Consider the following 22,021-nt stretch of genomic DNA (forward strand, 5'->3'; position numbering starts at 1 on the left):
AAACAGAGCATAGTTACAGCTCTCAATGAAACTAAGGGTTTTTTACACCGCAGAAGAAATAATTTCAGCTGTAAACGTTGGTTCTTGAGCCAACTTTTAGGAAAAAGTTTCAATGAAGGCAAGGAATAGGCATTTTCTTTCAGCTCTTTCAACACAGGACATAAAGCTTAAATAATATGTTCACTATGTGCCACAGTGAACACTGTGATCTAATATTTGGCAAATCATTTAACAAAACTTAACTGTACTTTGTTGTCAGTGACCTAAAAAAAGACAAGCCATAAAGGTCCTAAAGCTTTTACAAGTAGATCAAGAAAGGTTCAACTTGTGGCAAAAAATACCAGCTAACTTCTTGAGGAGACAGAGAGGAATCTGCTGCTGAAACTAAACAGCATATCAGAGATCAAAAATATCACCTGCCACTCAGCATGACGGCTGTTACAGACAGACAGTAATATTCAAAGTTCTTTAAATGACCATGTAAAAAAACCAAATAAATTTTCGAAGTAGTGAAGCTTCCTTAGAAATTTATAATATACCAACAAGAGGTTCAATGTATGTATAGTCTCCATATCTAAATATCAAAAACCATGCTAATTGAAGAACTAATAAAAATGGCATAGGGATCTCCATTATTTGACAGAAAAAATGTATACTGTGGAAACAATAATAGATTTAGTCTTCCTGAAACTGCAGACAATATAATAATGCTTTCAGTATGCAACAAACACAAACAATTCAGTAAGGGAATAAGAAAACTGTGATCATAAATTTGCAATGAAAATACAATGTATGCCTACAGCAGACTGCCTGTATGGCAAGATATGAAAATTCAGTTTTATTCACACAACAGGAAAGCTTTGTGGAATAGATATTTTAATGATTTTCCTCAGGTACAACCAGCAAAGTATTTAATCTATTAAAAATATGCATTAATGCTTTATTTTAGCACTAAAACTTTCTTGGTTTACCATAATCCACTCTGGTTTATAACCCAAAATGCCATCCCAGACTGACCATTTGAATTGCCCTTTGGAAAACAGTAACTTGTATAATGTAGTTGTAGAACAATACCAAGATTCAGACTGCTACAGAATTATGACTAACATCTATGTAAGAATACTTACATTCTGAGAGGATGAAAACAAAGACAGCTTTTATAAACAGAACGAACAAACAGTAAACACTTATATTAGCTGCTTCGGACTCTGAGGATAACATTGATTTCCTTTCCACTGTATTTCCTTCTAGGCTTCCACAGGGGAAGGAAATAATCAATTAAGTAAAATGGTATTCATTAAAGACAAAGGAAACTGTAGAAAGAAGATGACAGTTACGCATTTTTGGAGACAGTCGATAAAGTAAATGAATTTCACATCAAGACAGTCTGTGGTGTAACAAGAGACAACTGAGATTAAGAGCTTAGATGATACTGAAATGATCTGCAGCTCTAAAAGTAAAGCTTTGTGCCACAGTGAATTACCAGTAACAATTGAAGAGGTTTCAGACAGGCCCACAATATTCTTACTGGGAGCTCTATCCCCTAATTGTAGTACTTCCCACAAAGGTATATTGCTTAAACAGTCCTGGTGTTATGACATTACTCAGAGAACTACTGCCCTTCTGTACTTCCATAAATTTCTCTGGGGATTGATATTTACGATACTATGCTTAGATGGTTAAAATAGGGAATCCTACATTAAAAGCGTGTTCTGTTCTATGCACTAGCATCACTGTGTAGATGGAATGGAGACCTACTTGCTTATAGCTCTGAGAAATAAAAAATTAGAACAAGGAAGTCAGTATTTGAGGGGAAGCTGTGGTTTAAGGGAACAACGGACAATTTGCAAATTATTTTAAGGAATGACAATATATTTGATCTATAATCTGAAAATCTTTATTAGCTGGATCCTGACCAAGTAAGAATGGCTAACAGATTGTTCTTCTGGTAGAGACAAAGGAGAGGCTATTAGAAATAATACTGTTAATAAATAATAACAATAAATTGTGGGAGGGAGACAAAAACTACAAGCAAAGATGAAGTAACAATTCCCAGTTACAGGGAAAAAGGCTGTGGAAAGAAAAAAGTTCATAAACAGGAACCTGAAGGGTAATATGGGAACAATGGCCTCTGAAAGAAGAAGAGAGAAGGACGTAATAGAAGACCAAAGAAAGATGTTTCTCCCTTCATGCACTGTTGCAAGAGGGACCACAGGAAGAAAGGTCTTAGAGTTCTGCACAGCTGGGAAAAGACATCTGAAATAACACACTGTGGGAGGACTTGTAAGAGAGGAGAGGATTGGAAAGGGAGAAAGATGCTAAAAGTACCCACAAAGAACAAAGTATTAGAACAAGAGAATTACGATACATGCAGGTAGATTATGTTTCAGATCATCTATGCAGGACATTTTGAGAAGAAAATCAGGGAAATATTCCTGTGTGTCAGTGTAGTGGCAGTAGCAGTGAAAGAAAGAATGAAGAAGTAGTAATAAGTCAGGATGAAAGAAAGAGGAGGTGGGAAATTTTTTTCTATCCTTTTAAAACATTAAATTTGATAAGCTTGAGAGTCCATTTAATAGAATCTGATTTTACATGGTTGATAGGAAAGGATACTTACTCTCCACTTTATGCAAGATTAATGCCACTAAGGTCAATAAATACACTACTGGTGTAAAAACCAGTCTCTGCTGCTGAAATGTCACAGCCCTGAACTCCATGGTTCAGGAACAAGATCTAATATATTTTGGTCTTTCCAGGTCTGGTATGATTACCACCTGTTTCAAATATTTCATATGCCACACTTCCTTTGTACAGGCAATAAAAATTTAGATGTCTTCATAATGCATTATTTTTACTATACATATCTGTAATGGAAACTGTGGTTTTGGCCTGTTTAGTCTCTCCACATGAAGTATTTCTTTGCCTCCTGTGAAACTGTATACAGTTCAAACAGTATGTAGACTTCCATGGACAGATTAAACTTCTCTCATTACACAATCACATATGCCTGAACTCAGCATAATAATGTCAGGTTAGAAGATGAACCACATGAAGATTCCCAGTTTGAAATTAATTTCACCTATCTACACTGGAGAGTTGTACAAGGTATATTCCCATCAAAAATAATTATATTAACAAAATATTGCACCCGACTTCCAAGTATGGAACAAAACACTTTGTTATTTTCTGATCTATTCACATGAGTTACCATTACTGTTCAAAGTGATCAAATGATAACAAACCATTAAGATGCAATGACAATATTAATTTGTTCTTAAATTATCATTATTTTTATGAGTTGCGTAACTACATGTATTCTAGTATTTTTTCCTTTTAATTTTTAAAATTCTACTCTGCAGAAGTTAAAGTCTATCTCCTGCTTATTAGACAAACAGCAAGAAGAGAAGAACAAATTGTCTACTTTTCACGTGGGAAAGTTAGATACATCTCAAATTTGAAGCTTGTTTCTTAGATGGCGTGTGTAGGGGTTTGGGGGTAGAAAGGAAAAGTGTGTGTTCACGAGGTAATTATCTGTACTGTCCATTCAGTAGTAAAAGACAGCAAATATATTTCACAAAGACAGTTAAGCTTTCTTAAAAAAAAAAAACAGTAGCACAAAAGTAATATTTCTATCTGTCTATCCTAGGCTAGTTATGTAGCTTTGATAATGTGACATTAGAGAAAAGTTATAAACTCATTTCAACACCAGAGAAGCCATAAACAAAGAAAACTGGTCACATAATGCAGCGCCTCAAAGAATAAGAATATCTGAAATACATTTCTAACAGGAAAAACCAATTATCAGTATTTTTTCGAACTCCTGTTCACTCTGTAAGAAACTTAATAAAGGTAAATAAACATATGACACCATGGTCTAAAATAATCCAGAAAACTACCATTTTGTTGCATTTGTTTAATTCTGTAAATTGCACAGACTACTCATGAAGAGATAAGAGATTGTCATAAAATGTGTAGTTGAATGAGGATACATGAAGATATCTGTCTCTAGAATGCAAAGCACCATTTGCCCAGAAATGTCTGTTAAAACATTCAAGATTAAGAGTGACTCTCCTCTAGCCAGGGTGCCTGTGTGTGTCTGCACTGCTTTCTCAATAGGAATGTCCCAAGCAACACAGAAGGTTGCATTTGATGTCTTATTGTATCTTCTCAACTGTCATATCTTTTATGTACAATCAATGATACAATAATGAGTCATAGCTTTCTCAAAGAGTATATGGCATTTTTACTTGTTAAAAGATTGTTGAATAAATTTGCTTTCCTTACCCATTTCAGACATCTCTGGCACAGAAACAATATATGGTCCATCTGTAAATTTTGGTGCATTGTCGTTGATATCCTGCACTTTGATTATAAACTCAGATTCAGGTTCGAGTGGCTTGTTTGTCCGTCTATCAATAGCTTGAGCATGAAGCACATAGTGAGTCTTCTGCTCTCGATCTAGGCTTTTGGTTGAATGGATGTCTCCGGTTGTGTCATCAATAATAAATATAGTCCCCGCCCCTTCTCCAGTAAGAATGTATTTGACTGATCCATCACCTTTGTCAGAATTGGAGTGCAGCTGTAGAATATAAACACAAAATCATATAAAATGACATATTAAATTTCATGAAAAGTTATTGCACACTAGATACAAAAACTGTAAAATAACTGCTAGCATCATTCTACACTAGTTTTTAACTTTTACACCTCCTGATGTAATTCCTCACGCACTATTTCTGGCAAGTCAGTCATTCTATTCAGGGTCATTTCCACCTAGCACAGTTTATTTTTTAAGCTGGGATTTCTTGGGTTCTATGTCCACTCTAGAAAATCTCCCTACATGGAGAACATTCTAGTATCTGGAGCGGTTTTTATTTTAGTTTGGTTTGGTTTTAGTCCTTCTAGTAGTTGTCTTACAACACTCATTGCTAGAAACGCTGCCTTAAGCACTAAGCCTGGAGCAGCCACGCTGAGGATTGTTTGCTTCCATGATTGCAGTTCAGTCCCACCACCCACATTACCTTCCCTGGCGCCAAGGACAGCATCCATTACTGCAAAAGGACACAGTGACAGATGTCTGTCCAGGATTACAGTACCCCACAACAAAACACAGCCATTTTTTCTGGTTTTTATTAATTTGGTTTTAATTAGAAAGTCACCTAATTTGCTTGTATTCAAATTATTTACAATTAAGTAATGAATGATACTTCCAGCATTTTCATTGTTCCTAACACACATTTTGTACCATAAAATAAATATTATACCCCTTCTTGTGTGGAATAAAGCTGATCTTTGGGGGGGTGAGATGGGGGGAAGGAAAAGTCACTAAGTACCCTGGTGTATTAAGAGATAACATGAAACAGCTACCCATTAAGTCTCAGTGCTTCTAACTTGACTTTAAAGAATTACCTGTTTAGATTAAATATTAGCATGTGTTCTCTGAGAAGAAGAGGTGATTTTTTGATAGATTGAGAGGCTTTGTGTTTGTTTTTATTCCTTAAAATGACTTTGAGAACAGAATGTATTTATTGAGGTGCACAATGAGAACAAAGCGATAATGCAGAAATGAACAGCCTCAGGTATTGTGCAGTTATATTGTGATGTTAAATCAGAAGGGAAACATTCTCATTTTAAGAACTCACTCAATCTTATTCTTATGCCATTGCCCTGACTATGTCTCAATATCTATGAAGTTTCTATACAGAATCTGAGCAAAGCAGAAGCAGAATGTGAGATATTATTTTTAGTTAACGGAACACCAGGTGTCAGTTTCCAGACTCCTTTCCCTCTGCAGTTTAGAAACCATTTTGGGTTGGACAGAGAGAAAATAAGACTTTTGGAGGTACAAATTATCTTTTCTTTTTGTGACTTAAATCATAACATACAGAGGTGCTGGTATTTTCTCACTCTCTCCTTGTACCTTTTCCCCCAGGTCTTTGTCTTGTCTTTAAAAATATCTAGCTTACTATATGTACAAGGAATAAGCATACAGGGCTTGATGACTTTTTCATTTTGCATTAAATTATGAAATTATGGTGTCACACATAATTTATATCTTGTCCTGTAGGAGGGTTTGGGAGGTGGAAGTCTAATAACATTTAGATTGTCAGTTCATATAAACTTCAGTGTAACTTCAGTCATATACTTATCTGAGTCACAAGAAGATATGAGTGTATAACCAAAACAAAAAAAAAGGTCACCACTGTGGATTTTTTTTTTAATTTACTTTGAAAATTAAGAAAGAAGCAGAGAAAGGGTCTGTTTGCTTGGCTTTGCCTTTACAGGACAGCAGGACAGTCTTACACATTTCCTTCAGAGCACTGATGGGAAAGTTATGATTACACCTCTTCTTATTCTCAGAATAATACTGTATTCTATTAATAAAGGAATAATATACTAAATGTAAAATGACAGGGATCCAAACTTCCTATAAAGTCAAAATGTTCTCTGAAGTGATTTATTCCTAAAAACATGAATAGCAGGTATTCTGATATTGTAACCTTGGTTTGCTGGTATTCTAATTTTTCAGAAACAATCAGACTGTTTTTTCTCTTGCTGTAGGCTCCTTTTTGATAGCATGAGTTCTAAGTGTTAGTGTTTTCAAATGTTAAGATTTGCCTTAGAAAGGCTGTCCCTAATTTACAGGGGAAAAAAAACCCCCAAGAAATCCAGGAGAAAATTTGTATGCCCAGGGAAATCATAAATTTGCTGAGTTCATGAAGCTATAAGGAACTCTAAGTCAAAACTATTCCAAACTGGGAAATATCAGAAGGGTCTCCATCCTCATTCTCTCTTTTTAACTGCATGCATATACATAAAAGCATCTTCAGGTATATCCTATAGAGATCCCAACACAAATCATGGTATTCATAACTGGAATTATGAAAGGATGAACCGGTTAAGGAATTGGTTACATAGGTAGAGAAATCAACAGAATAAGGAACTGCTGTAGAATTTAGAGAAGTAAGCTACCCTCAAAATCCAAATAGCAAAATAGACATGGCTTTCCAATACCATACCGCAGAAAGACACATTCAGAAATCAATTGTGATAGCATGAAATGTATGGAACGCTTGGAAAAATCAGTAACATTAGCTATTTTTTGTTGTGAAGAAACAACTATTTGTACTTGCCATCAGTGAAGAAAATCCAGGTACATTCTGAGTCAGTGGGCTTTCACATCTAACAAGTAATAAGTTTAAAAACATAAAATATTCTCAGCTGATTGCACAACCGAGCAATTATGTGTTATTCCCACTAAACATCATGTTACCCAAAAAAATTCAATGGAAAAATGCAGTCAGGAATGTTGTTAAAAGAATATTATTTGCATATTAATAAACACTGAAAGCATTCAATTTGTAACTGGGTCTTTTACAATGTGGTTGTAAGGCAACAACTGAAAACGAGAAAGCTAAGAGAAGTTCCTGTTCCTTTACCTTCCTGATATTTCTTATATTGTTTGCAATGTAACGCTTTGACTTTCTCCTTTTTATTTCTAATGCTGAATTTAAAATTCACATAGGAGGATTTTGCATATCACTTCTATTGCATAACTAAGGGGCCTTTCCTTTGTCAGTTTGTTTATATTTCAGTTTTTCTGTAAAGATTAAATAACTGCTTGTCTTTTTTAATACTTCCATCTCAGTACAAATTAGCCCAAGAAGGAAAATGTCAAATGCTTATTTGCAGTATCTGTTGTGCTGAAGAGAGTCCCTGGGAGTCCCTGCTTAAGACCATGACTACCAGATTAATGAGATCCACGTCCCTGAGCATGGTTGCCCTTCTTTCTTTACTCTGCATACTATGAAATCATCTCCACAACATGCAGTTTATTCCACAAAAGCATTTCTCATTATAACAAATGCAATACACTGCTTAGGTTACGCATACACAGTTTGAGAGACTGTATTTCTGCAGCTATGTCTATGATGATTTAAAACACGGCAAGGGAGGAAAATCTAGCTGGACAATAGTGGACCTTCTCTCTACTTGGGACTGCTGTGACTGTTCCTCTTTCAGATTAATTTGACAGAGAGGGGGATGCCACTAAGCAATGCAGACTCAAGCCAACCCATGTTCTGTTTACCAGTTCAGACATAATTTGTGTGACCCGGGGAAGTCATCTCAATCCAGATCCATAGAAATAGTGTGGACATTTCTTTTTAATGAGATGCCACCACCTCTGCCAATTACTACTGCAAGAACACGTATACACTAGAGGATGAGACACACGTCGTAGTAATGTGAATAAATAGCTTAAACACAAAATGTGGTGTTATTTTTTTGCCTGCTGCACCAGTCAGATACAGGAAGTTGAAATGTTGTGGGAGTCTTTTAATTTAAAAAGAAATACAAACACATCACAAACTGAAATATGATTACTCATAAAGTTGAGATGAGTAATGAGCATTGAAAAGACATACAAGGGAAATATGCCAAACATCACAACACAGCTCTCCGATTTCTGTATCGGTTTTAACTCTGACTATGTAAACATTACTGAAAATGTCTTTCGGTAGGTCTTTGTTTCTATGATAGTCCACCTCATGTGATGACTATATATTGATCTATGCAGTAATTTTTTAACTGTTATTTAAAGAAGCTATTTTGTCCTTCTTAAATTGTTTCAGCTTGCTTCCCTAAGCAACCTCACCTCAGAACCCAAACCCTATTTTAAAAACAACTCTGCAGAGCAAGGGTTTGCCTAGTTAACCACTAGAGAGGAATAAAGCTTGAGTTCACCACTTAGCCCTTCCTACCCGGCCAGGGCTCATCCGACCCTGCCCATGATTCAGGACCTCACTGCAGCCCCTTGGCACCGGTGACCCTCCAGCAGGGCTGTTCTCCAGCTGCCCACAGCGCTGCCCTGCCCGGCCATGGGTCCTGCTGAGCTGGGCCCACCCGTGGGTCCATGTCCCAGTCCGGCCTCGGCCTGGCCCCATCCCCAGGGAGGTGCCCGGTGCAGGGGCTTCCCTGTTGCCCCCTGGCTGCCCTGCTCCTGGCTGGCCCTGCCATGACCCACCTGGGGGACCCCAGTGCCCCAGCCCCTGGGAGCTGCCTCACTCTGCTGCAACCAGACAGCAACATCAATAATTCTCCAACTTCCAAGCACTGCAGGCTTCCAAATTCCTTGTAGAAATGCAGTTTCTACCCTAAGTGATGGGCTGGCTCCTGAAAACATTACTTATCACTGCTGATTTGGTTATAGTCCTAACAAGAACACAGCTATTAAATACTCTGAATCTGTCCACGCCAGAAACTGCCAGAAAGTATTTAATTTTCATCCCCTTTTGGGCATTATTCCTGTCTTTATTTTGCTGAATTTTCAGGGAAAGAAGAAACTGAAAATTATAGCTGAAGAGCATATCTGGAATGTCACCTTTATCAACCCAGTGGGCTCCACTTCTTGACATATTTAATAACAGGTTGGATTCAGGATGATTTATGATGTTTCTTCAGTCTTTAACTAGCCTATATCAGCAGTCTACAACTGATTTTGCAGAACAGCAACAAAGGTGTCCTTGTTTTCCTAAGATTTCAAAATTTTTCTTCCACCACTCCATTTAAATAACTCTCTTCTAGTAATCCTGCAGAAACTGTAGAAGGGCTACATTTTCCAAAGGCATGAGTGAAAAAGTATATCAAACATTTCAGTTTATGAGTTTTCTTTATATTCTTATATGAATTTTGATACAAGTTTTTAAAATAATCATAATTTGCTGCACCAGCATATTGATTGCTGTAAAATGAATGCACAGAATGTAGGCTTACAGCCCAGCTAATGCATTATTGTTACTGCTAGTAACTACAAAGTGATCAGGTGGCTAAAGCCTAATTGCAAAACCAAATGGTCAGGTGGCTACTGCTTAACTACTGACCTTATTCACTACTTTTCATCTTCATACATCTTCTGCATACTTGTTTTAGCTAATGCTTAGCAAAATCATAGATCCAAACATTAAGGCACAGTAGCAAGCTGCCCCCATGAGCTGTAAGCTCAGCCAGCAGGGAAGAAGGCTGACCTGGCTGAACAGAGAACTTTGGCTGGAACTTGGGGGGGGAAAGGAGAGCGTACCACCTTTAATTGGAATATCAATAAGTTATTGGATTTGGATATAAGATATGCATTGTTTTGTTGAAGAAAAAAAAAAATCATGATGCGATTCCCATACACGTGCTAGATTCAAATCCAAGGCTGATTTGAAAAAAATCAAGAACTGCTGCACTAACCTAATCGATTTAATCAGAGCAGAAGTAGCTATGTACATATAAACTCAAATTATTTTGAAATAACTGCAGAGAAATAATTTAAAAAATAGCTGACAAATAATAAACAATAAAAATTATACGCACAGAATTCCAAAGCAAAACTTAGGTTCTGGTAGTGACACTATCACTATGCTTTTGAATAAAGTATTGTCTTCTGTCTGGGGAGCAGCAGGTTCTTTCAAGGAGAGCAGAAGAACCTCCCTTTCACAATTCTTTTGTCATTGTCAATAAGTTTAACAGACAACAAGAGGGCCCCAGCACAACACTACCACAGCAAAGTCTACCAAAGTGCCCAGCCTAGAGGAATGACAAAATTATTCTCAAACACAATGAGCCATGTGCTTTAGCAAAGTGTAAGAACATATTAAAAAAGAATGCATGTATGTTACTTCACTTTTGTTATGCACAGCTGTTTAATGCTTCAATAAAAACATCAAAATGTAGATACGCATAAAGAATTAATGGTACAACACTGAAACACTGAGTAAAAAACATTTTCATCTTCTCTAATAAGAACTGCAATCATGTTGACTTGGTTTGATGTTTATGTAGACAGAACATGTAATTTAAAAGAAATGATACAATAACTTAGTAGTAGTAAAAACCACATATAAAATTATTCTGAATGGTACACACTGCAAAATCAGAGTCTAGCAGATACTACTGAAATGTTTATTGTGCCTATGCAGTAAAAGTGTCCTCAGATTTGCTGCAGACTTGCTTCTTTGGTCTAAGCTACAAAATATGTTTTAATGAAATATACTGCTCTGGGCAATGTCACACCTTTTGATGGAATTCTCAGAGGGAATCATTAGCCCAGGAGATAACTGTATTATCCATAGCAGTGTCCACAAATCGAGAAGAAACTATTCCCCACCCTTGTCAGAGTAAGAAAACACAGAATTGCAATTGCGCCCATCTGCTGAATGAGCTTTCAGAGATAGAAAAAAATAATTGGTTTGCAATCATCCAGGAAAAACACAACCGAAATAGTATTAAAATCATAGTAGAACAGTATAGCACACAAACATCTGTTCTTGCAAGCTGTGCTTATTTGAAGTCCACTCCTTTGCTAGTGCTTTTGGGGAGACCGGGTAATGGCAGAAGTATGCAGGTGCATAAGCAATCACATCTGAAATAACATCAGCTGTACTAAAGCTGACGCAAGTGGTCAACATTAGCTTCTCTTTTCTCTCAGTAATAAAGGAGGACTGCAGTGCATGACAAGAAAAATAAGATTTGAATCCAACACCAATACAATAAACATTTATGTATAAAACTGTTGTTTTGTTTTACAAAGAACACTATATATTTTTAAGAAAAACAGAATCCAAAATTGTACTTTCAGTGTATGATGTGTCTAAACCCATATAGAAGAAAAATACTTCCAGTCTACGGAAGTTTTCACCTGAATTCTCTTCAGAGCTATAAGCATTCATTTAAGACATCTTTTACTTGGACAAATGTTATGATAGGCATAGAAACTTTTCTTTTTTTCAAGAAGAAAGTAGGATTTACACAGCATATTTGTTTTACAGGTTTTAGAGAGCTGGACAGGCATCCTGCTGCAGAACATGCTAATCAAAAACTTCTAGTGACTTCTACATAAGTGACTACAGCTCATTGAACACACCTGAAATCAAGTTGGTCTTTTTGTTTGGGTCCTATTTGAAAAAAAGATTTTTTTTAAACAGAAAACAAGACTCCTCATTCCCCAGTACTATTCTATAGCCAGGAAATGTGTTTCAGAGTGGAAGCACACTGCCTTTAACCCATGAAATGCTCACCTGCAGTGATATTTATGCAGGATGGCCACGAGGTATTAGTGTAAGATAAGTACTTCACTCTGTCATATCATCTTGCCTTTATGTCTGACTAATTAAGGAAAATCATGAAAGGCAAGTATCATTATTCCTTTTGCAAAGAGGAGTAATCTAAGTTTCACAGACTTGAAATCCACCCAGAAATATGAGAACAAATCAGATGTTAAAAGCCCCTAACCAGACTTTGGTCTATCCAGTTGCAGTATCATTAGACAATGCTGAACTCTGCAATTCCCAAAGAAAGTGGGAGAGGATGGACACCTGAAGCCATAAAACAAAAAAAAGGAAGAAAAAACCAAAACCAAAACAAAACAAAAAAACCAAAAACAAAATCCTGAAGGCCTACAGAAGTACAAAACATTTAAAAACTCATCTTTTCCATGCCATCAGAAAAGCATCATCAATAGAAAAGGGGGGAAGAACAACAACAAACAACAAAAAAACCTACCCACCAAAACTGCAAAGTAAATTAAACTATGAGAGACTAAAGTTACACTTCAAAAGAATGCTTCATTGTTACATTCAGCCAAATAATTCTGACAATTGAAGCCAGATTTGTGCTAGGATTGTTTGTATGGTAGCCAAAATTCTGGCTTCAATGTGTTTGAGCAAGTAATTAATGCATGGGTTGATGTTATGTTACTTCACAGCATTCTGTTCTGGCAAAGCATGACTCCTTTCTCCCCTCTGATGTTACATGTCACTAAGCCATGCAGAAAACTATTTCACACTCTCTAGACAAATTTATAGAATTGAGTGGTCTTCAGTTTTCATCATTTTTGCATAATCACTGTCACCAAAAACTCAGTTTACAATCAATAAATCTGTAATTTTGGTAATAACTTGGATTCCTACATCCATGTAGAAGGACCATAAATTTGACTAAGTTTCAATCCAAACGCCTTGATGATACACAGTTACTAAAAGAAGCCTTGGACACACTACATCACCATTTGAAGAAGAATGTACTGTTTCAGTTTGTGTTGTTACTAAATTACAATAAGGAGGTGTTACGCCAGTATAAAGCATGAGAATCTTGCCTTTCCTGTCAATGGGCACAAGCACACAATAAAAGTGCTTCAGTTCATGGTACTACTCTCTGGCACAACCCTTGCAAACTTCAGCGCTGCTTCATTTGTAAATGCCGTACTGTTCAGCTACATAGTCAGAGATGCACTAAACCTCAGAGATGCAAAAAGTAGTCCTAGGTATCAGTATAATAACTTGCATTATCTGGAGAAGTAAGCCCACTTTCAAATGAAAGAATGTTTGCTTAAGACATTGAAAATGTCAAGGTCAAAAACCTGTAAATGCATATACTGGTTTTGAAACACCAAGAAATGCCAGAGTTTGGGCCTTGGGGATTCACTGAAGCAGTGAAAAGCTATTCTTCACTGGAAAACATTGCACATTTGTGACAATGCTGGAGTAAAAACACAGTTTCTATTTCCACACACTGTTTCTGAAGACTTTCTATAGATGCCCTCGACCTTCGTATCTGGTGCTTGGCCACTCAAGCTACTCTCATTGCAGGGATTTTTTCTGGTTGTTGTTGGGGTTTTTTGTTTGTTTTTGTTGGTTTTTTTTTTTTTTTTTTAATGTGCACAAGTAGAGAATCAAACTCTGCTTTTCCTTCCCATTTTCAGTAGAGAGAAAAAAGGGAACACATCGACTGTACCAAGGCCTTCCAAAAAGAAAATACGTATCTGCCCTTACTCAACAAGAATGCCAACCAAACGATTATTTCAGATTTTTTTCCAAATGAGAAAGAACTATTAGTTCTCTAAAACTCTGATCAAGGGTTTCCACATTATGTGTGGTCTCCATGTATATAGCTTCTCCTGATAGTAGCAGGAGTGACAGAAATAGCTCACTGGAGCACAGAGCTGGAAGTGTAATAGTACCCAAACTCTTCATTTGTTTGCTTGTTTGTTTGACAGTGCTACAGCAAATACTGTTTACTCTACAAAAGACATCTTAAGACAGCATATTCATTTTTAAGCTCTGGAAAAACAACTCTGCAGTCTACCCATGTGATATTCTAAATGACTTCTTTCTCCTTCGCTTTTCTAAATAATATTGTGAAGATAAAAATGAATGTGTGATTTTCTGATGTTGTATTTGTGAGCCATGTAAAATCAACAAGAGAAAATTTTATGCTAGGGACTCAATTACTCAAGTACAGAGTTTGATTAGGAAAGCAATAATAAATGGAAAAGTTCAAGGAGAGATAATTAATTTGCCACCTTCCTTTTATCCCATCCTTCCAAAAATCTTTCACACATTTTTGGTTTTGATGTCTTTAAAGCTAATTTTCTGATAAATTTATAAGACTGTGGAAAGAAAACAGGTTAGCTACTTTCCAATGGCTTCTATTTCAGGTGAAAAAGTTATTTCATTCTGAAGAAACTAAAGGAAGCACGCTACCACGCATTATCAAGAACTGCAGAGATCATTGTTTCAAAAGGATTTAATTCCATATTTTTGTGAGATTCTTATCAATGAATGTTAATGCACTTTTGCAGTTAAAACAAATGCATGTTTTTTATTATTTGAGGGGAGGTTGGCCATCTTATTTGTTAAGAGTTCTCTGTTATATAATTCTTAAATGTTAGAAACTGGTATGACAGTATTGCATAAAAGAATATTGATTTATTGGGGTATTGATTCACTGTTTCTACAGTATTTAACACTTAAAGGCATGTTTTGGTTTTGCACCTAGAATACCATTTCATTTCTTTTGTGTGGCCTACAGCTTGTCTTCTTGTTGGGGAAAATTTAGATTTGTAATAAAATTGCTTCTGTTTAGTTTCCATTAGAAGTCTCACAAGGGATTACTCTTCTGCATCTGCCTTGGAAGAGAATATGATTTTTTTCCAGTCACAGATACTTCCTCCTATAACGTAGTACTCTTGCTGTTTGCTAGAAGCAAAAAGGACTACATAATACAGGAAGAGAGCCCCACATCATAATGATGGAATGGTTCCACGAATTCCTTTCAAAGGTCACTGGTGCCTCAAAATCCATTGAAAACGTACAATGCCAACCATGCCACTTTTGACATCTTTGTTGGGTAAGTCATAAGATCCCTGTTCACAGCAGAAGCTTATCACTTGCCCCTGCCACAGATATAACTCATATAATGTCTGCAATAAGAAAGTGACAAAGTGGTCACGACTTTTACAGTCAATGACTGTGTTTTTACAGGTAGGAACAAAGAAATGGAAATGCACCAATCCCAGTGAATGGGAATGAGAACAACTGTCCTTAACTTTAGTTCCGTTTAAAAACTTTTACAGAAGCTTTCTGGATCTCATATGGATGTAAACTGGGGGATTTCAAGAATCTTTTTTGCATATTTCCCTACATCACACATGCATTACCAAGAAGTATAATTGCTGAGCTCAAGGTTTTTTAATCAGGTAATTCTTACCAATGAGCACATTTTTTCAAAGGGGTAGCATGCTACTGCTTCTGTATTCTTCCTAGTCATCATGAACCCCATCTGTCCATACACATCTGTACTGCCACTACTGCAAGGCTTTGATTGTAAGACAGAGTAAAGCCCTCACTTACATTTAGTTCAGTACAACTTCTACACAAGTAAAACAGAAACTCTGAAAATGTTTACAAATGAATTTTATATCACAATTTATGACTGACTTGCATTTTGAGTTAGCATCATTACTATAGAGGCCTTGTGTAACGCATAATCTTTTGCTCCTTTTTCCACCTGACAATGTAATTGCAGGTGCTGCATACCTTTTCAGCAGAGTACAGAGCATTTACACCCTTTCACAGACCACCACCATTCTTCATTGTGACTGACAATGCAAATTCTAATGATGAGGAGAAGAAATTCTGCTAGACTTTTGAAATAGCAACAAAGACCGACCCTCCAAATTTCCAGAAACCTGTATTTAAATTCCAAATATGTTTAATTATTCCTGCATTAAATCCATGAAATGTCTTGTTTCTATACGCAGCAGTGGTGTATTTTTGTATACTGGGATACACAAGAAGAATCAATGTCCATGAATCAGGTATCCGCAGATTAAATGGCAATGTAAAATTATATCATTTAAATAATAAAATATTAAATTATATAATTTAATATTAAAATTCTGATAATTTAATATTTCCAAGCAACAATTTTTACATTAAAATTCTCCCATGTATTAAAATACATAGCATGCGTGCTGAACAGTTTATCTTCCTTAGCTTTGGATAGATGGATATTTAAAAATTAAATAAAGCCGCCTCTGCAAAACTCTAAATTTCTCAATGAAATAACATTTATGAAACAGAACAAGGTCTTAAAAAGATTAGTCAGGATGAGTCTGGGACAATGCTCTGGGTGATGCTCTGTGTGTGTTGAGAAAGGAATGTGCTCTGAATAATTAGAAGAGGTTAGAGGTTCCATCTTGGATCTTAAAGGGATGTACCACTGACAAAGTTAAAGGAATGTACTCTGAATAATTAGAAAAGATAAGGTGGGCACCTGAAGGAGATAAGGAGACCAGAAGTCAGGAAATCTTTGAACAAAGAAAATTGAAAGGTTTACTCCACCTAGATCCCACCTATTGTGAATGGAATGATTAGGTGTCAAAATCAAATGAATATGTATGTAACAATGTTGTAACCTGTCATGAAAACTGTATAAAATGCCTAATTTTTCACTGAAAACTTTGGACCTAGTTTGTCCGGTGGAAATTGGCTAGCTCCCCAACGTTGCACAAAATAAATACCTTTGCTGCTTAAAGACAAAATTGGTCTCTGAGCAGTTACTCTGTGCTGTTTTGGCATCAATTATGTTCTTTGCTGTCCACTGTAAAGTCACAAATGTTTGGTAGTTGAAATTGTTTCCACTTGTCTGTAGAACAGACATACCCTGACCATGGAATTATCTTGAATTTAGCACAAGAAAAAGAGAGTTGAGAAATACTTTCTTCCACAGTTAAATTTGACGGTGGTTAACAGAAAAGTGTTTCAACAAAGCAAGTCATAGCCTCACTAATTTACTAAAACAAACAATAATATATTCTGCATGTTAGATTTAACACAAAAGTCCTATATTCATCATCACCTAATTCCAATAGGGAACACTAATGTTCTTTTTATTGACACGTAAGGAATCCCAGACATGCTATTCCATTCACTGCTATTGCTTCTTAAAGTAAGTGATCAAAAAAAGGTCAGTTAAAACTTGACCTTTCTCCAGGACCAGTATTCAAAGTATATTAAACGCCATAAACAAACTGTCCACACTTCAAGGCAACATATTCCTCTCCTTACTGTTTCTTATGTATATGCTGACATATCAATATAAAGATCATTTATCATGAACATTTCAGTCATTTTTCTTCCCAAGAGACCCTCTGACAGCTTCTCCCCTGTCAAAAAAGGTTCAGGCAGAATAGGATTGCAATCTTCTAAAGCTACTGGCTGCCAAGAAATAGTTAGGTGCAAATAATGCAGTATCTGTAAAATGATAGGGGAAATTAATTTAAACAGAGTTCATTTCAGGAAGTAATTATAATGACCATTAATATATCTATTACTAGATACTCTCACTAGCTGTACAAGGAGGTGTCAATAGAGTCCCTGCAGTCTCATCTGGATGTACAGTTAATTCATTAACATATTTACCCCAACAGACTGTCTCCTTTACATTGAAGAAGCCCAGAAGGAAGTGCCCATATGGCCTAGCAGAAGACCTTGGGGATCTGATTCTGATCTCTCCATGTCTTTTTTCTAATCAAATTTCACCAATGGTACGAAGTTCAAAAACATTTATTCTTTTTCAGAAAAAAAAAAAAAGAAAATATATAGCTTGGTACTTCAAACACCTACTGAATAGAAGTTTCCACTCATCATAGTAAAATAACTGAATATTACTCATATTACTAAAATACGATTTATTCCACATCAGGAATAATCTAGTACTATGTTCACTGGTGCAGTATAGCCCTAACATCAGACTTCATGGTACAATGCAGACTGCTAGTTCGGGAGCAAAAATTTTATTTTGATAAAAGCTCAACTTCCCCCCCCTCCCCCAAGTGATGATTTTTAACATCATTCAATCAACTGGAAACATGTTCCTTCCAACCCTAACAATTCTGTACTATGAGAACTAAAAAAAACTGAGACAAATGTTGGAACTGTAGTAAGTATCATATTCGCTAAAGGTGTGCTCAAGAAAACTGGAGAAAACCAAAAATGCCTCTTGCCTCCCACTCCCTCTGTTAATGTAAATAAAATCTTTGTTCAGGCACAAATCCACAACACAGAGAATTTCTTGTGTGCCAATGAGGAGTAAACCTACAGAATAATTACTAAATGTCACAACAAATGCTGACGGAGAAGTTAAGCAAGAAACATCATATCAAAACTATTCCTTTGTAAATGCCAATGAGACACGTTTTGTCTTTCAGAAGGATAAATTCCTGGGTTGACCTAACTTGCAGGAAAAAAATCCACATTCTGAAGATCAGGCACAAATTATTTCCATGAGAGTCTGGTAACACTAGCACTGAATCAGTTTGGATTTGAGAGTGACTTTTTATCTATCTTACAACTACTTCTAAAATGATTCATATTAAAAATGCTGCAGATGTCTTATATCACATTTTGTAATTTGTGAAAAACATGTTTCAAAACTAAATTTTCAAACTTTCCTCATTTGATGTGTGACTTTTCCAACAGATGTACAGAACTACAAAACCAGAAAAAATAATGTATTTAAAATACGTTTATTTTTCTTTAATCATCAAATGGTTGCTCTTTTTTTTAAAAAATAAAAATTAAAAAAATCATACTAAGTACTTTTCCTTACAAATATCCTGTGGTCTGAATTCCACAGGTCCTTATGATTTACACAGGGAGAAGTATTTATTTATTTGGAGTGGGCTCAGAATTGCTGCTTATCAATTTGACTGACACTGTTCCTTTCTTTTGAATTATGAAATACAGAACATGAAGGAAATCCCACTGATGCCAGTGGACTCTGGATCAGACCATAAACACTGGCACATAAAACTAAGGAAAACAGCTATTGTTTCAACAATAAACATGAATTTTGAAGATGTTTTCTTTGATTTACAATGCACATATTATGTATCATATATATATATATATTTGACAAGATATAAATCTTAAAATAAACCTAGGTAACAACATAAAGGGAGAAACTTGTCATTTCCGACCTCAGATTTTCAGAACTGAAGGAGGGGGTGGGTGGGTGGAGGTGTGGTGGAATAATCTCCTGTGTCTGAGGTTAGATGACCTGTAAAAGAGCACTAAATTATTTAATTATTTGATTATATTTTCAAGAATTTGATTGTTTTACTGTCTCTGAAGTATTTGGCATTTCTGGAGCCAATCACGTTGACATGGGTATGTGTCATGGTTTAACCTCAGCTGTTAACTAAGCTCCACACAGCCTCTTACTCACTCACTCCTCCCCCAGATGGGTGGGGAGGAGAATTGGGAAGGAATGTAAAAATCTCAAGGGTTGAGATAAGAACAATTTAATAACTGAAATAAAATAAAAACAAAAGAATAATATTGATGATAACAGTAACAGTTATAAGAAAGCGAGAGAGAAGGGGAAACGGATTAAATCCAAAGGGAAGGGAGAAAACAAGTGATGCTCAATACAACTGCTCATCACCCACTGACCAACACCCAGGCCAGCCCCTGCGCAATGATCAGCAGTCCCAGCCAACCGCCCCAGTTTATACACCCAGCATGACATCCCATGGTATGGAATATCTCTTTGGCTAGTTCAGATCGGCTGACCTGGCTGTGTCCCCTCCCAGTACAAACACCATCCAGCAACAAACAAAACCAGCATATTATCAACACCGTTCCCACACAGACTGCACTAGCCACCAAGAAGAAAAACAAGTCTATCCCAGCCGAAACCAGAACAGCATGCAATGTTTTGCCATGTCAAAACAGCACTACTCATAGACCATTAAAGTAATGGCAGGCTACCTGAACACAGATATTAAATAGAGTTGTTCCCTCTTCAGACTCTGGACTAAATTCAAATCAAATTAAAAAGGAATAAAAGGAGATAACATGTCCTGTTCTGAGGATGAAGGCCTATTGAGCTAAAAAATCATAATCCTTCAGCTGTCAGCAACATCTGCAGACATCAGGTAGCTAAACTACTTAGGCACTAAGTAGTACAAGGCTTAATTGCTGCCTGGGGTTAAACCTCCTTAAGTGTTAATTCACACTAGGCCAGGAATGGCAGGATAAGATTGTTCTCAAAACATTGGATGGCTATTACCTTATTAACTGCTTGCTTAGGCCCAGCTGTCTGTGTAAGCAAGGTCAGGACAGGAGCAGTGACCTCTCAACCAAGCTGAATTCTGAGCTGCAGTGTACACGGTGGAAGAAGCTTTCTGAAGTGAAGAGTTCAGAGTTTTCAGAGTTACTTTTTGGCTTTTTTTTTTTTTTTTTTTTTTTCCCCCAGAAACTGCAGATGGTTTATTTTATTAAATCTTTACTCCAAAATTGCAGAAGTCCCACTCCTCAGCCCAGGATATCACATCCTCATCTGATCAAGCTTTCCACTCAGGTCTTTCAGGCTATCTTACATCCCTCTGTGTTTCAGAAACTACTATCATGGCTCTTCACTTTCTTTTGGTTTTCCCTCATTTACCTTGTGTTCTCCTATGCATCCTAGCTTGTAACACTCATCTGTTTGTACGCTCCATATGCACTACAGTTCCTAAAAGCCCATCTCTAACTGCATTCACGCTGAATGCACTGATAAACTGTGATGCCAAGGGCACATGAAAATCTAAACATCAACCTCTGGTCTGGTGTTTAAATTTTTTGCTGAATGATACGGAGAATTCTGGGAGGATGACTGGGTGCAAAATCTTGCAGTGAACAGAGGGTTATAGAAACATTTATGGCAAAAAAAGTGTAATTTGCAGCAATAGATAAATATTCCTTAATAAGTATAAGAATTTATGCACTTATCACTCCTGTATGATTCAACACAGAATTTTTTAATAGAAAAAAAAAGAAAGAAACAACAAAACAAAACCAAAACTGTATTTAGAATTCTGGTAGTTAATATGGAATTTTCATTACAGTAAACAATTAAAAGTTAGGGAGTTCTTTGTCTCAGGACCATCTGTGGTTTAGCCTTTCCTAAACACATGCAAAGGCTCCATGGGTTGGCAACAAATGCATTTTCAGTTTAAAAACATGACCTGCCCCTCCACAACAAAAGATTTAATTCTGTGAAGGCAGATGCGCACCTATTTACATCTACAGCACACATGCAATCTTGATGAAGTTGAGAAAGACAGCTCAGAAATACAAATACTTTAGAATACTGAACTCTCATTTTGCCTTTTCTTTTAAATGTAGAATTAAGGTATTTTTCACAATTCTACATTTATTTCTAACATAAAGAAGAAAAAAAGCTTCCAGCACTCAGTTTAAAGCACATGATAGGGCTGTGATAACAGCTTTGCAGAAAGACACCAAGGACACAGACATTCCGTAAAGCATGAGTTTGCGTGCTATTTATCTCCTCTCTGGATGTAGTGCTTTCAGTATCATGGTGTTATTCAGAAGATTAGCATTTGAAGGGAATACTTGCTTGTGAAATTATCAAAATGCTCAAGGACAAGTAAAGCCTTGTTGAAAGCAGAATATAATTAATGATGAAATTCCGGAAAATGCTTTCCTGGCTCACAATACATTGGATTAGCACACCTAGCTACAGATTAATCCCATTTCTGTCTTATAGATGTAATGTTATAGCTTTACATTTGTCTGTATACTTTTACTTCTTACATTACAAACACCCCTCATGCTACATTTTGTGAGTTCTGTAATGCTTTTTCTCCTTATTTAAAATAATTATTTTTCAAGTTTCATTTGGTCTGAGA

At 36.3% G+C, this 22,021-nt stretch overlaps 1 protein-coding gene across 2 annotated transcripts in view; it reads right to left on the reverse strand.

Annotated features, from left to right (window-relative positions):
- The window catches only part of CDH18 (cadherin 18), a 343,866-nt gene that overhangs the window by 152,152 nt on the left and 169,693 nt on the right, over nucleotides 1-22,021 (reverse strand). For both annotated transcript variants that reach the window (XM_040587697.1, XM_040587698.1), the window contains exon 6: nucleotides 4,285-4,579. In XM_040587697.1, coding sequence (XP_040443631.1) covers nucleotides 4,285-4,579 — 295 coding nt within the window. The remainder of the gene's footprint in view (nucleotides 1-4,284; nucleotides 4,580-22,021) is intronic.

The sequence above is a fragment of the Falco naumanni genome, chromosome 3, assembly GCF_017639655.2.
Source record: "Falco naumanni isolate bFalNau1 chromosome 3, bFalNau1.pat, whole genome shotgun sequence".
NCBI lineage: Eukaryota > Metazoa > Chordata > Aves > Falconiformes > Falconidae > Falco > Falco naumanni.